The sequence below is a fragment of the Kwoniella europaea genome, chromosome 1 (genome assembly GCF_036810445.1).
Source record: "Kwoniella europaea PYCC6329 chromosome 1, complete sequence".
In the NCBI taxonomy this organism is placed as follows: Eukaryota; Fungi; Basidiomycota; class Tremellomycetes; order Tremellales; family Cryptococcaceae; genus Kwoniella; species Kwoniella europaea.
In genome coordinates this window covers 11,639,788-11,652,968 of record NC_089487.1, presented here as the reverse complement: position 1 = coordinate 11,652,968, position 13,181 = coordinate 11,639,788, and the positions used below count along the sequence as shown (strand labels likewise).

Here is a 13,181-nt window from a genome sequence, read left to right as displayed (position 1 = left end):
CCAGTAGAGTTTACTATCATCTCGCCTTTGTTCAGTCTTGGTTTGATCTGCGCCGTGTTTGGCCGGATCATACATAGATGACCGAATGAGACGGATCATTGGACTGAAGTCGAATCAAAAAGAATATAATTTGAGCTTCTCATTATATGTGATATGACAATCACGGATCTTCCTTTTAATTACTATAAGCTATAGGACTGACCGAAACGCTCGACATTATATGATTCATGGTTGTTGTTTTTTTCAGCTTTTCTGAAAAATTTGGGTTTCAACATCTATATACATACATACATCCATATATATATATATATGATTGTCGATATTGAAGCTTGTGTACTATTGACAAACTCTTCAATTCCAGCAGTACAGCAAAGCACAAGAAGGAGAGGAGGTAATTAAATCCTCGATCATTTGAATGATACTTCTCCCACCTCGATCACCCAACTCCTTCTTTCATCGAATTACTGATCTTTCTTAGTCTCCGTCTCAACAGCGATCTTCCTATCAATCTCCCTCTGCTCCTTCTCCTCCTGTCTCCTGGCGTACTCTTGTCCAATTTGCATCCCGATCACTCCCAGTGTCAATAATCCCACTAGAGCATTGGCAGCGGAAAGCACTCGGACAGCTTCGACCTTTTCAGATTCGGTAGGGGGGATCTCACGAGGAGGTGGAGTGGGGAGGATAGAGTAGGTGGTCAAGGTGGTTGATTCGGGAACTACACATGGGTAAAGTGTTCAACGACAAATGCAAAAGTCAGCCTGAGAAGGGGGGGTTAGCGTAGAGAAGAGGGAAGGGAGGGACTTACGGAACGTTCTTAAACTTTGGATGTGGACTGTAAGGTATAGGATGATAGTAGCTACGTGCATAGCTAAATCAAAACAAGTCAATAAATTCAGTATAAATACTTTTTTGTCAATCTTGGTAGGAGAGATTCATACCCACCAATACAACTTCCATCAAAGAACATTGCACTTTCATTCCATTTATGCAATTTGATTAATAACGCTATGAGTGGCAGACCGAGAGCGACGTGGAATAGAGCCTATCGTATACCACAACAGCAATCAGCAGTTAGCGGTTGTTTGTTGATTAAATTATTATACAGGTTCAATGAGTAAAAAATGAGAAGGATTGGGATCAGTGATTGGAAAAAGCTTAAAACCCACCTTGACTGCTCCAGGAGATTCCCACCAGATTTCATAGAATGTATAAGCATTTTGGATAGCTTCGTCCGTCACTGGCATGTAAAGTAATGGGATGTCGACCTGGACAGATAGAGAGATGTAAAAGTCAGTTTTGATGCAATATTTTTTGCCTTTCACGATGTATATATATATATATATATATATATATACGACTAGATGTGATCATATGTCGATAGATAGTTCACTGATAGACAACGATCATGATATATATATACGAATACGATTGTTCCTCCGATCATCCATTGATCGACATAGCGATACCCGTATTGACCAAAAATACAGATACCGGATGGACGAACCCACTCACCACTTGACAGACAAACACCATACCCAAAAGGAAAGAACATGAACCCAGTACTATGGATTGTGTGAAGCCCATCTTGGTTGATATTCTTGATTCGACTAGTTGAGTGTAGTAGAACTTAGGTGTATGATGAGTGGACTGTAAGAAAGTGAAATGTGAATGAGGAATGTCTAATAGCCTAAGGCATAAGGTTATGTGAATTGCTTATCTCTACGATTGAAGATCTTCGGTTGTAGTGGATCGGGTTATTACCGCAAGTGGTTGTTTATCATTTACCCAATTAGGTGGCAGATATACCACTGTTAGGTGCTACTGTACCATGTGGGACCTTACAACCCTTTCCATCTCGTTCAGTTATTGTTGCTGCATACCAAAATGGCTGACATCAATATCATCATGCAAGTAGCCAGTAGCCACCGTCATGAGCATCGCAATGTTCATGAAGCCGACTCATGCTCTCCCAAATGTCGTATCAATCGCTAATCGGCATCAAAATTCATTTTTTTTTTTTCATCCACATATAAATGTTTATGTTATCGAAAAGAAGGAAAAAGGGGTTTTCAGGGGATATTTATTTTTTAATATAGACGAAACGAAAAGAAGAGCTGAACAATTGTATTGGATATAAGAATGCATACTAGGGTATTTCTCAAGGATTCTTTCCGAACATACAATTTGCTTGAGAAACTGATTGTATGAAATGGGAAAACCAAGATCAGCGCTGAAACCTCCGGAAGGTCGAGTCAATTACCCACCCCAATCCAATCAATCTTCCCATTCCACACCTTGTTAACCCGCTTAGAAACATTTTCGGTGAACGATCGAAGGTCCAGATTCGTCGTACTCGGACTTTGCGATCCACATTTGTTGGAAAGTGGAAAGAGAAGCGAGAATGGAACCACCGATCCATACTGAAGCACAACAAAGTATATCAGCCTACTGTATCATCGTCAACGATTTATACTTTGCACTCACCGGAGTATTTTCGTTCGGGAGGTGAGACGATCTTGACCTTCATGGATGAAGGAGCAAGAGCAGTGATTTCCTTTTGCATTCGGTCGGCTATACAAACCAGACACAGTAAGCTCATATATACTTCCGAGACATGTCTTTGAGGGAAGACTACTCACCAATACCGTTGTACATGGTGGTACCACCAGACATGACGATGTTACCGTAGAGGTCCTTTCTGATATCCAAGTCACATTTCATGATGGAGTTGTAGGTGGTCTCGTGGATACCGGCAGATTCCAGTCCGAGGAACGAAGGTTGGAAGAGAGCTTCGGGACATCTGAATCGTTCGTTACCAATGGTGATCACTTGACCGTCAGGAAGTTCGTAAGATTTTTCAAGTTGAGAAGATTGAGCGGCAGTTTGTAATTCTTGTTCAAAGTCAAGAGCGACGTAACAAAGTTTCTCCTTGATGTCTCTTACGATTTCCCTTTCGGCAGAGGTGGTGAATGGGTAACCTCTCTCCATGAGGATCTTGACGAGGTAATCAGTCAAATCTCTACCGGCCAAATCCAATCGGAGGATAGCGTGGGGCAAGGAGAAACCTTCGTAGATGGGTACAGTGTGAGTAACACCATCACCTGAATCCAAGACGATACCAGTGGTTCTACCGGAAGCGTAAAGGGAAAGCACAGCTTGGATAGAGACGTAGAAAGCAGGAGCGTTGAAAGTTTCGAACATGATTTGAGTCATCTTCTCTCTGTTTTGCTTAGGGTTAAGAGGAGCTTCGGTAAGCAAGACTGGGTGTTCCTCGGGAGCGACTCGAAGTTCGTTGTAGAAAGTGTGGTGCCAGATCTTCTCCATGTCATCCCAGTTGGTAACGATACCGTGTTCAATTGGGTATTTGAGGGTAAGGATACCTCTCTTGGATTGAGCCTCGTCACTATACATGAGTATATATCAGCAATCCAACTTGAAACGTACTCGCTGTTTGAGCGTATCTCACTCACCCAACGTAAGAGTCCTTTTGACCCATACCAACCATCACACCTTGGTGTCTAGGTCGACCGACGATGGAACTGTTGTCGTCGCTCTTATCAGCACTTAATCTCGATATCGATTATATACTCTGTACTCACGGGAAAACAGCTCGGGGAGCATCATCACCAGCGAAACCGGCTTTGCACATACCGGAACCATTGTCAATGACCAAGGCAGCGACTTCGTCCTCCCTGCGGTGGTTGTAAGAGATTAGCGTGATATATTCGTGGCTTGGCTAAAAATGACAACTTACATATTGATAGTCTATTTACTGTGTTGTTGTAAGAAAGATCAGGATCAGCTCCGTTCATGAGAATGGGAATCACACCTAAGCATCGACAGAAGGATATAAAAGACCAAGTGGACTCCGCCAACACCGCATCGACCCCAGTATCTCAACACCCCCATCCATCCACCCCGATAGGCTTGTGCGATCGACAGAGCTTTCCGCAGTGATGCGGTGATCGCCAAGCCCATCGTGGGAGTGGTACGATGTGGATAGAGAGATAGAGAGAGCATCGCCTCGCCTGCGCCAGGGGGAGAATCGGACGATTGGCGATGAAGGTGTTTGGCTGACTTTCAACGTGTATAGGGTATGTGGGGATATACAGTGGATGCGGATCTCTCCTTCTCGTAACGAGACAGGCGCGTTGAGAGTGATACACGTATATAGAGTGCGTCTGACTTTATGATCGCGATGGATGATAGTCGAGATAAGAGGATGACGATGACGGGTATATCTATCGCTCTATCTCTCGCCCTTCACGCCCACGTTGTCACACCCCGGAGAACGAGAAGAGATCACTCACGAGATGTTAGGTAGTAAGAGTGTAAGTGAAGAAGGGAGAGATGAGGGATCGTTAATTAATCGTTATTAGTGATTGTTGAAGAAGAAGGATGTGAAGGGTAAGAGGGATAGATGAATAAGAGGATGGTGGTGAGTGGTGGTGCGGTGCAGTGCGTTGGAGGTGTAGCATGGTGCTGGTACAATAGATGGGCGAGATGACGCCCATGGCTTAATCCCTGAGCTCACCTGGCTATCGGAATTATAGACTGCAATGAGATCGGCATTATGACGTGGCACTTGGGATATACGCGTCGTCCGGTAAGTTACTTGTCGGGTAGTGAGTGACGTTGAATGTTGAATGGTCCATCGTTGAAATGAATGTTGCATTTCGAATGACAGACCTTGTAGCTGTATTTTGACAAGCATATAGACATCTCATCACACTCACTACATCAGCACACCAAAAGAGAAGGAGATAGTCCAAAATGCCATTGGAATCATGTATGCTGATGTAAGTCCAGCTACACCATCACCACGAGACATCATTCTTCTTGAGCTGATCAATCGATTGATTCCTCCAGACTCGATAATAGCGAGTACATGAGGTATGTTTAATGGCTCAACCGTTCGGATCCTCCAAGTCGATCGCTGATGGTCTCTTTGATTTATGTAGGAATGGAGATTATCCACCAACTCGATTCCAAGCTCAAGCAGAAGCTGTACAGACCGTGTTCACAGCTAAGACAGATTCGAATCCCGAGAGTGCAGTAGGTTTGATGAGCATGGCTGGGAATTCGTGAGTTGGTGTTTTCTATCACTCTGCTTCACTGTTGTGGAAGGAAAGAATATCTCTCAAAAAGAAAGGACAAAGCGGAAGAAAAGCAGTAGTGAAAGGTATGGTACATGAAGATATGATGGTGATTACTTAGAACTTGAAAGATTGATCACTTCAAAGTAGAGGAGGAAGAAGGGTCAAGTTGATACTAGATCTGGCATGAGAAATGTACCACACTCACATATGCTAACTCCATTCTCCATCTCTAGTCCATCACTTTTAGTAACACCCACCAACGACCTAGGCAAGCTCCTCTCCTCCCTATCCAAAGTGAACATATCCGGTATATCCTCCTTATCCACCTCAATCTCTATCGCTCAACTATCTTTGAAACATCGTGAAAACAAGAATCAGCGACAGAGGATAGTCGTATTTATCGGATCTCCCCTCAGCCAAGAGGCAGACTCGAAAGAGAACTTGGTCAAGTTGGGTAAAAAGTTGAGGAAGAATAATGTATTGATTGATGTAATTACCTTTGGAGATGAAGGACGGGAGAATGATGAGAAGTTGAATGCTCTTATAGAAGCTGTAGGAGGTGATGAGTCGTGAGTGCGATTTGTTTCATGATTGATCTCATCATATATGGGAGATTATATCGCTCTAATCTGGAGTCGATAACCATTTCATACCAATTCTTTCCCCTTTCTCCCTTTTTTCTTCAATAATCTTGAGTGATATAAGCTGACTTCTTCTTTTCCTTGCCGTAGCCACCTCGTCTCTATCCCTCCCGGCCCTCGATTCCTATCCGACGTTATCCTCTCCTCCCCCATCCTATTCGATGGCGACACCAACGCAGCTGGCGGATCAGGCGGTGATGTCGGTGGAGGAGGATTCGGTGGAGATGGAGTCGATGGGATTGATCCAAATATGGATCCGGAATTGGCAATGGCCATCAGGATGTCATTACAGGAAGCTCAAGAGGCAGCTGCGAGAGCTAACCCTCAAGCTGAGGCTCAGCCAGCTACAATAGTACCGGCGAATGAACCCTCCAGTCCTTCCGGTGAACCTTCCGGATCAGCTACGTTATTACCTTCCGCTCTCACTCAACCTCTCTCCAACGCAAATGACCAGGATATACCTATGGTTCCCGGAGATGCCGGCTTGTCAGTAGAACAGCAAGGCGACGAGGAGGAAGATGAGGATGAGGAGTTGAGAAAAGCAATGGCATTAAGTAGAGGAGATGATGTCGAGATGTTAGATGAGGATGAGGACGAAGATGACGAAGCTGCTATTGCTAGAGCTATAGCGATGAGTCTGGAAGAAGCTAAAGAAGAGGATGATAAGGAGCCCAAGTCATAGTTCATAGAATCAATATTGTAGATTATCATGAAACCGAGATGACAGTAGGAGGAGAGAGAAGACCAATCATGTATATATGCATTTATTATAAACTTTCGAAAGATACGTCGCTATTCAATAATTCATGAACAGCATAGCTGAAGATTGGAAAAACGACGTTGGGCAAGCCAAGCACCCGTGCAATGACTCATTCAATTTATACACAAATATAATACATCTTGGATCTTCCTTTCATAAACCCAACGAGAATCTATGCACATATCAAATCTTTGGAAATCATAATCATAAATGCTAGGCAAAGCCATAATATGTACAAAATACTGAAAAATGAAAAGATAAATCTGATTGATTTTTCTTTTTGAAAATGAATGAATGGCTTTAGGTGAGTTTATAATCAGATGAAAAGCGTAAGAAACCAAACCTAAGTACGATGATCATGATCATGAACAATGCGTTATAAAGAAGAAATCGTTATCGAAACGTTTAAAATGGAGACGTGTGGTCATCAAGATCGTTATCATACAGTTGAGTCGTAATATCAATAGAAAAGAGAACCAATGAACATGAGAATTGGGAATGAAGAGAGTGAAAGAAAGGAAGAACAGGACCATTATTTCCGTCGTGGTTCAGGTGATCCTAAAGTCGATAAACAAAAGGTCAGCTGAGTACATTGATAATTCGCACCAGAACACGCCAACTCACACTTCGCCTCGGCAGGACTGCTACTACCCATCTTAGCCAACTGACCCCACATCTCCGTAATTCTAGGAGGAGTCAACATTGATCTTTTGGCATTCGCAGTCAACCTCTTCGGAGTCGAGGACTTGACACCTTGATTGATTTTTCTGGAGGGAGTCGAGGGTACTGACACAGGCACGGGAGGCTGAGATACCAAAGTGACTGTCTTTGGATCAAAGTACTGGTTCTGAGTAACATTCTTTCGGACCGGTAAGAAGCTTCTCTTGGGTATATGAGCTTTAGGTGGAGATGTCAATGCCGAAAGAGCGTTTATGGCAGTCTCGCCAGGAGGCAGTAGCGAGACGGAAGTCGGAGGTGGCGTAGTAGACGGAGTATCAACCGGTGGTGAAGGAGATGAAGGTGAAATAACTCTTCTTCTAAGCTTATTGGTAATTCTAGTCTTAGGTGTGGACGGCGGACGTTCCTCAGGATCAGGTTCTCCATCAATCATCATTCTTTCTTCTCTATTTTCGTTATCACCGTGACTAGAAGGAGAGGAAGGTGAAGGTGAAGGTGCAGGTGAACTTTCCCTACTCGGTGGTGGAGACGATATACCATTCTTCGCAAGTGGTGATCCGGTTGGTGACCTTCGTTTAGGTGGCCGATGATCTTGATCAGATGAGCTGATCGAGCTCATCGAAGCGCTCGAAGACGATCTAGACAAGGTCGGTGCAGGCACTGCCAAGGTGACTCTAGGTGGCGAAGATTTGAAAGATGGTATCGATGATCGACCAGCTGCTCGTTTGGTGCCTCGCATTGATCCAGTAGAATGTGGAACACAGCCAACCTCCGGCTCGGGGGTAGATTGAGTCTCCATAACAGATTGAATCGCCGGCTCTGATTTTTCCATGGGCGAGTCCTCGATGACGATAGGTGGGCTTGCAGGTTCCAGAATGACCGACAATTCCTCTCTTGCTGGTGAGGAAGTCGTTCGATGACTACTTCGTAGACTAAGTCGAGCAGGCGTTTTTCGAGGTTGACCAGCTGCGTCTCCAGCTTTATGAATGACTTTGGTAGTGGGTGTGCTGGATCGTGGAGAGGTCTTGCTCTCGGATAGCTTGACGGCTGCTTCTTGCAAGATGATATTTTGAGCATGCTCTGCGTCTTGCAATGCGTGCGATGTTGTAGGTATAAGATTGGTGAGTTCTGTAGGGGGAGTTGCAAGAGGGTTGACAGGCTCTTTGGCAGCTGCTTCCGCTGCAAGTTCTCGAAGAAGCTGGTCGCGGGCAGCCTGTGCTCCATTGTCAGCTAATCTTCCGTAGCTACGAGTGCGCTAGCTTACCCATCCAGACCACTTCATCTGATTGATCAACATGTAATGTTGTTGAGGTCCAACTACCATACCAGGTCTCACAATCCGCATGAAACCTATGACCTCTTGAGCAGTGAATTGGTATTTGTATATGAGATAAGCTATGATTGAATGTGTCAGCTTGACTAGAAGATATCCTGGTTATCATAGAAGCCTCACCTCCTATAAGTACTCCTGTTCTACCCAGTCCAGCCTTGCAATGCACAGCAACCTTTTGTCCTCGTACTTCTATGATGTTTTCTGCTAGTCTGATGAACTCTCTGACGATTTCATCCGAAGGATTTGAGCCATCGTCGAAGTACATCTCGACGTGGTCCATGCCCAGATCAAGGAAATGACGACGGTCGTAGCTGGAAGGCAGCAGGCAGCAGGTCAACATCATTATTTCATCTTAAGCTTTCTTGCCTTTATCTTCCTCCTACTGAAGCTTTACTCACAGCTCATCATTCAGCCTGACGACCAAGCCTACATTTTCCTTCTCAAATACTTCCATCACGCATTTCATAGCATTTGAGGTGATTCTCGCTTTCTCGACAGTCTTGACTGTGGTCTTAACAGTTCCTCTCGGAGTCGAAGTGGTTTTGGTAGATGATCTAATCGCTTTTAACCATCTTTCTTCCATGGGAGAAGCGAAAGGTATGAATGGGCCGAGGATATTTAGATCTCCATTACTATTTAAATAACAAGAATCAGCTTCATCTCCATGGAATACGAGGTTGGAAAAACAGCTGAAAATGCACTTACTCGACTTGTTCATATTTCTGATAAGCCTCTTGATCGAAGTTGGCTAAATCCAATAATCCATTATTCATAGCTTTGTCCACTCCATATAGGATATCCTGTGTTTGTCGAACATTGAGGCAAAGGAAAGTTTAAAGAAGGAATGAGGAAGGAAAAGTCGGATCAGAGATTAGCCTGTCGTACTTCAACGATAAAGTCTTAGTGTATATACCAGACTTGCCTGGATAGATAACCCATAATCCATAGGTCCATTTCCAGCATCTCTAAAAGGCATAATCTCAAGCGGTGCTATAGGTCTAAATGCATTCCAGGGAGGTTGTCGTCCGACAATCAACTATCGTCGTTTCACATAGAACAATATGAGCTGATGTTTTTTTTTTTTTTTTCAGAGACAAGACCGAGTGATGTAGCTCACAAAGTATAGAGCAACGATCAGTGTCATACATGATTTTTCTCCGGTTCAGTAGTGGTATACAGACATAGAGGTTTCTTCCTCGCCTCAGTGCGCTATGATGTGATAATCCAATAAGTCAGGTCTGTTCTTACAGCAACAACAGCTGAAATTGATAAGAAGGGAAACAGTACTTACTTCCAACCTATCATGTATCCTAATACAAGCTTGAAAAGTAAACGCCAAATTGAGTGGTCCGTGATCTTTCGCAAACGGAGTATAATGCATCTCTTCGTCCACTACATCACCAGGGAAGAGCACGTCAGCTTATCTCACACCTATTATCCTTGATGAGGGACACGAAGCTGGACCAACAGACTCACGCGAAAAGAGTAGAACACTTCTGCCTGTCTCAGGATGGAGATAGGGATGTCTACCATGAGCTTGGACTTGCCTCTCTGTCAATGAGGTGAAGATGAACCGTTCGTCGAATACAGCTACTGGATTAGGGAAAGATCGCATACCGCTTGAAGATGAGGAGAGAGATGAGGAGGAAGATGGTGTGGTGGTGATTGACGATAAAGATGATGAGATTTGTAGAGGTGACATTTTGTCCTGATAGGCCGAGGGAGGAAGGAAGAAGGAAGTTAAATGATATTTTGAGAGGTGGCAGTTGAGGGTATCCAGAGTATGTGAAGAAGGTCGATTGGATGAGAAGATTAGGTGACCTCGGATGAAGTGATTGTGAGGATGAGAAAAGAGAGAGTAAGGAGAGGAACACAGGTTGATGAGTGGAGTATTGAGAAGAAGGAAGGAGAAGAAGGATTGGCGAGTGATTGAGTGATGGATATCCTGTTGTATGCGTTGTGTGTGTGTATGGTTGGACAAATCAGGAAGAGGAAGAGGTCCATGCGCCTGAATTGCGTGGTAAGAGTGATGCTACAGTGATGTGCTACAGCCGCCAAGAATGGATAGATAATGCGACCAATCTGCGTCAAGGCACGGATCAAATACGTAATACCGCATGACCACCGGGATCAAATGCACAAAAGCAGTCGCGTTACATCTATGAGTCTACTCGAATATACAAGATCCACTCATCAAGGATTACAACAAGATACAAGACTTGGTCATTCCATACAATCTATATTCTCTACTTTCTACCATATCTATACAAATCACCTCGTACAACTACGTCCAATCCCAATTCATCATTGACATCCAGATGACTGACTCTCTGTTCATACAGTTTGTTCAACGGATTATCATCTTGTGGTGGTTGATCGTCCCATCCAGGTGATAACGAGGAAGTAGCAGGTGAAGTCGTGGGCATGAGTGGATCTCCGGAGATGACTGACCATGCTTTGATTCTTCGATCGGATGTGGATGAGAATAAAGTCTTATCATCTGGGGAAGTGGCCAGAGCCTATGCGAAATAAAGAAATCAGTTGAAAATTCTCAGATGCAGAACAGGTGGTATGGACATACAACATTTGAGTGGAAAGTATTGAAATGTCCTTCGAAGACTCTCAACGGCTTTTCTCCGAACCTCGCATCGAAAAGTAACATCTGGGAGAAAACAGGTTAGCACATCCTCTCTGTCATTTCATAGCAAGCGCTGAGTGACACACCTCATGACTCATCCCACTAACAACCACTCCCCAAGGTACCGCCGAGTCCTGTAACCTTTTAACTCCCACAACAGCTTTCCCTCTTGACGTACTAGCTACGATATTCGAGTTCCTAGGACTCGTTCGTAGATCTTCCAAAGTGACATGACCCGATCTCTGACCTACATACACTAAATCGCGACAGACTTGATGGACCGCCAGTGCGTCAGATTGTAATCTACGTGGGAAAGATCGAAGTGATGAGGTGTAGTTGATCGTAGTCAGGGATTTTGCACCGCCTGACACAAGAGAAAAATCAGCAGCTATTCCGCAAGATAGATTCAGAGGTTATGACGGATAAATTCCAGGCGAGATACTCGCAGATCTAGGTCTCAAGCATCACCTTATCATTGGAGGGGTAGAGTTGACAATCATTCAAGAGATTGTAGGCACAAAAAATGACTCACCTAGTGTACATACATCATCAAAACTACTAACTCCATAGATCTCTGCTCTGTGCAAGTCCAATTCCGAATGAGTCATGAAGACATGATCTAGCAATTCTGGATCTCTCTTGAAAAGATGCAAGTGAGGTTCGGATCCACCGGCGATGGCTCTATCAACGAGTTAGAATAACATCAGCTTATTTCCAATCTAGTGTACTCGATATAGCCGAATTGCGATGGAAGTCAGACTCACATCATCGTTAATCGGGGTATGTCACAGTGCATCCCTACGAGCTATGTATGAGAACACAATGAATCAGCATCAGCGGAAGATCTAAACGTATTCATGCCTTCGAGATTGGGACAGTATAACCCATAGGAGTTTCAAGGAGAGACAACATTCAAAGCCCGATACACATCACATTCTGATGATTCAACTCACGTTCTGAGCGCATACCGAGAAAATCGCGGTATTTCCATTCTTATGATGCATAATGACTTTGCCGTGATCGGTTGTAGCGTAATAAGCCTCATCGCCAAATGTCTAGAAGGGGGATAAGGGGCATTAGAACAGTCAAAGATGGTCAATTCCCTTGATTTTCAATCAGATCAAGCGCTAGGTGATGTGAATGAGGAGTGCCGTTAATGTAAAAATATAACATACCTTATAAGACGTTATGATCTCCCCATGACAACCACAAGCATGATGTTCGACGTCTAATTCCAGATTACTTAGTATTTGATTTTGTAAGCTGTGTGAGAGGAAGACAGAGAGATCAGCTCTCAAAGATTCTCCACCTGTAGGTAATTAGAAAAGTCTGAGATGATAATAATTGCTTCTTTTCGATATAACTGACACTCACCTCAGATTCCTCTCGGTCTTCTCTCCACTTCCTCCATACCTAACCCCAAATCTGCCTTTCCTCAACTTCCCCACTCTATGTAATTTACTCTTATCCATCAGATCATGCGATACAGATCCACTCCTGGCCCTTTTCGAAGCATGGGTAAAACAATCCGGTTGGGGTAGGGTAAGACTTTCGATATTTCTCATCTGATCGTCTCTTCGTAACTGTGTTCGTGCTTGATAATCAGGTTGAGCAAACCGTCTGGTATCTTGCGACCTTGATCTAGCGTTGCTCCTCAGATCGATCGATTCGTTCCTCTGTGAAATCGAATTTGGAGAAGGATTTCTCCACTGTGGTTGCTGTCTACCTGATGGACCAGCTTGCGATCTGGGAGGAGGTAATGGTCTGGTATCTTCCTCAGTAGGTTTGGGTATAGGTCCCTTGGGAGTAGGAAAGTATCGATTTTTGATTGGGTCATAGGTCATACCTGGTAGACTACCTAGTGGACCTGACATGATGACGAGTGACTGATGAGGAAGGAAAGGAAAGGAAGGTAAGGTAGATCAAGATTCAATGTAAGAATTACTCTTCCAGTGCAAGGTTCTTTGATATCGTACTGTTGAATCCCTTCTGTCGCTGAATGATCCGTTGATATACGATTTGCAAGATGGGA

General features: G+C 44.0%; 6 protein-coding genes across 6 annotated transcripts; 1 reads left to right on the top strand and 5 right to left on the bottom strand.

Moving 5' to 3' along the window:
• Positions 1 to 461: 461 nt before the first annotated feature.
• V865_004423 (uncharacterized protein) lies at positions 462 to 1,584 on the bottom strand (the record flags this gene model as incomplete). The annotated part of the gene is made up of 5 exons (XM_066228203.1): positions 462 to 715; positions 806 to 868; positions 943 to 1,042; positions 1,167 to 1,265; positions 1,513 to 1,584. The coding sequence occupies 5 exons, from the start codon at positions 1,582 to 1,584 to the stop codon at positions 462 to 464; spliced, it is 588 nt and encodes a 195-aa protein (XP_066084300.1).
• A 723-nt stretch (positions 1,585 to 2,307) lies between these two features.
• V865_004422 (actin) lies at positions 2,308 to 3,978 on the bottom strand (the record flags this gene model as incomplete). The annotated part of the gene is made up of 6 exons (XM_066228202.1): positions 2,308 to 2,420; positions 2,485 to 2,571; positions 2,640 to 3,403; positions 3,471 to 3,539; positions 3,600 to 3,692; positions 3,830 to 3,978. 6 exons carry the CDS (start codon positions 3,976 to 3,978, stop codon positions 2,308 to 2,310), a joined length of 1,275 nt encoding a protein of 424 aa, XP_066084299.1.
• A 795-nt stretch (positions 3,979 to 4,773) lies between these two features.
• Positions 4,774 to 6,422, top strand: V865_004421 (uncharacterized protein; the record flags this gene model as incomplete). The annotated part of the gene is made up of 5 exons (XM_066228201.1): positions 4,774 to 4,799; positions 4,870 to 4,893; positions 4,962 to 5,084; positions 5,333 to 5,668; positions 5,831 to 6,422. 5 exons carry the CDS (start codon positions 4,774 to 4,776, stop codon positions 6,420 to 6,422), a joined length of 1,101 nt encoding a protein of 366 aa, XP_066084298.1.
• Positions 6,423 to 7,032: 610 nt separating this feature from the next.
• Positions 7,033 to 9,655, bottom strand: V865_004420 (uncharacterized protein; the record flags this gene model as incomplete). Its single annotated transcript, XM_066228200.1, has 7 exons — positions 7,033 to 8,391; positions 8,443 to 8,573; positions 8,632 to 8,822; positions 8,910 to 9,143; positions 9,217 to 9,311; positions 9,434 to 9,547; positions 9,629 to 9,655. 7 exons carry the CDS (start codon positions 9,653 to 9,655, stop codon positions 7,033 to 7,035), a joined length of 2,151 nt encoding a protein of 716 aa, XP_066084297.1.
• A 57-nt stretch (positions 9,656 to 9,712) lies between these two features.
• V865_004419 (uncharacterized protein) lies at positions 9,713 to 10,213 on the bottom strand (the record flags this gene model as incomplete). The annotated part of the gene is made up of 5 exons (XM_066228199.1): positions 9,713 to 9,720; positions 9,803 to 9,809; positions 9,879 to 9,903; positions 9,988 to 10,007; positions 10,055 to 10,213. The coding sequence occupies 5 exons, from the start codon at positions 10,211 to 10,213 to the stop codon at positions 9,713 to 9,715; spliced, it is 219 nt and encodes a 72-aa protein (XP_066084296.1).
• A 544-nt stretch (positions 10,214 to 10,757) lies between these two features.
• Positions 10,758 to 13,023, bottom strand: V865_004418 (uncharacterized protein; the record flags this gene model as incomplete). Its single annotated transcript, XM_066228198.1, has 8 exons — positions 10,758 to 11,030; positions 11,093 to 11,173; positions 11,236 to 11,513; positions 11,682 to 11,830; positions 11,914 to 11,954; positions 12,103 to 12,204; positions 12,325 to 12,412; positions 12,524 to 13,023. 8 exons carry the CDS (start codon positions 13,021 to 13,023, stop codon positions 10,758 to 10,760), a joined length of 1,512 nt encoding a protein of 503 aa, XP_066084295.1.
• Between the last annotated feature and the right edge of the window lie 158 nt (positions 13,024 to 13,181).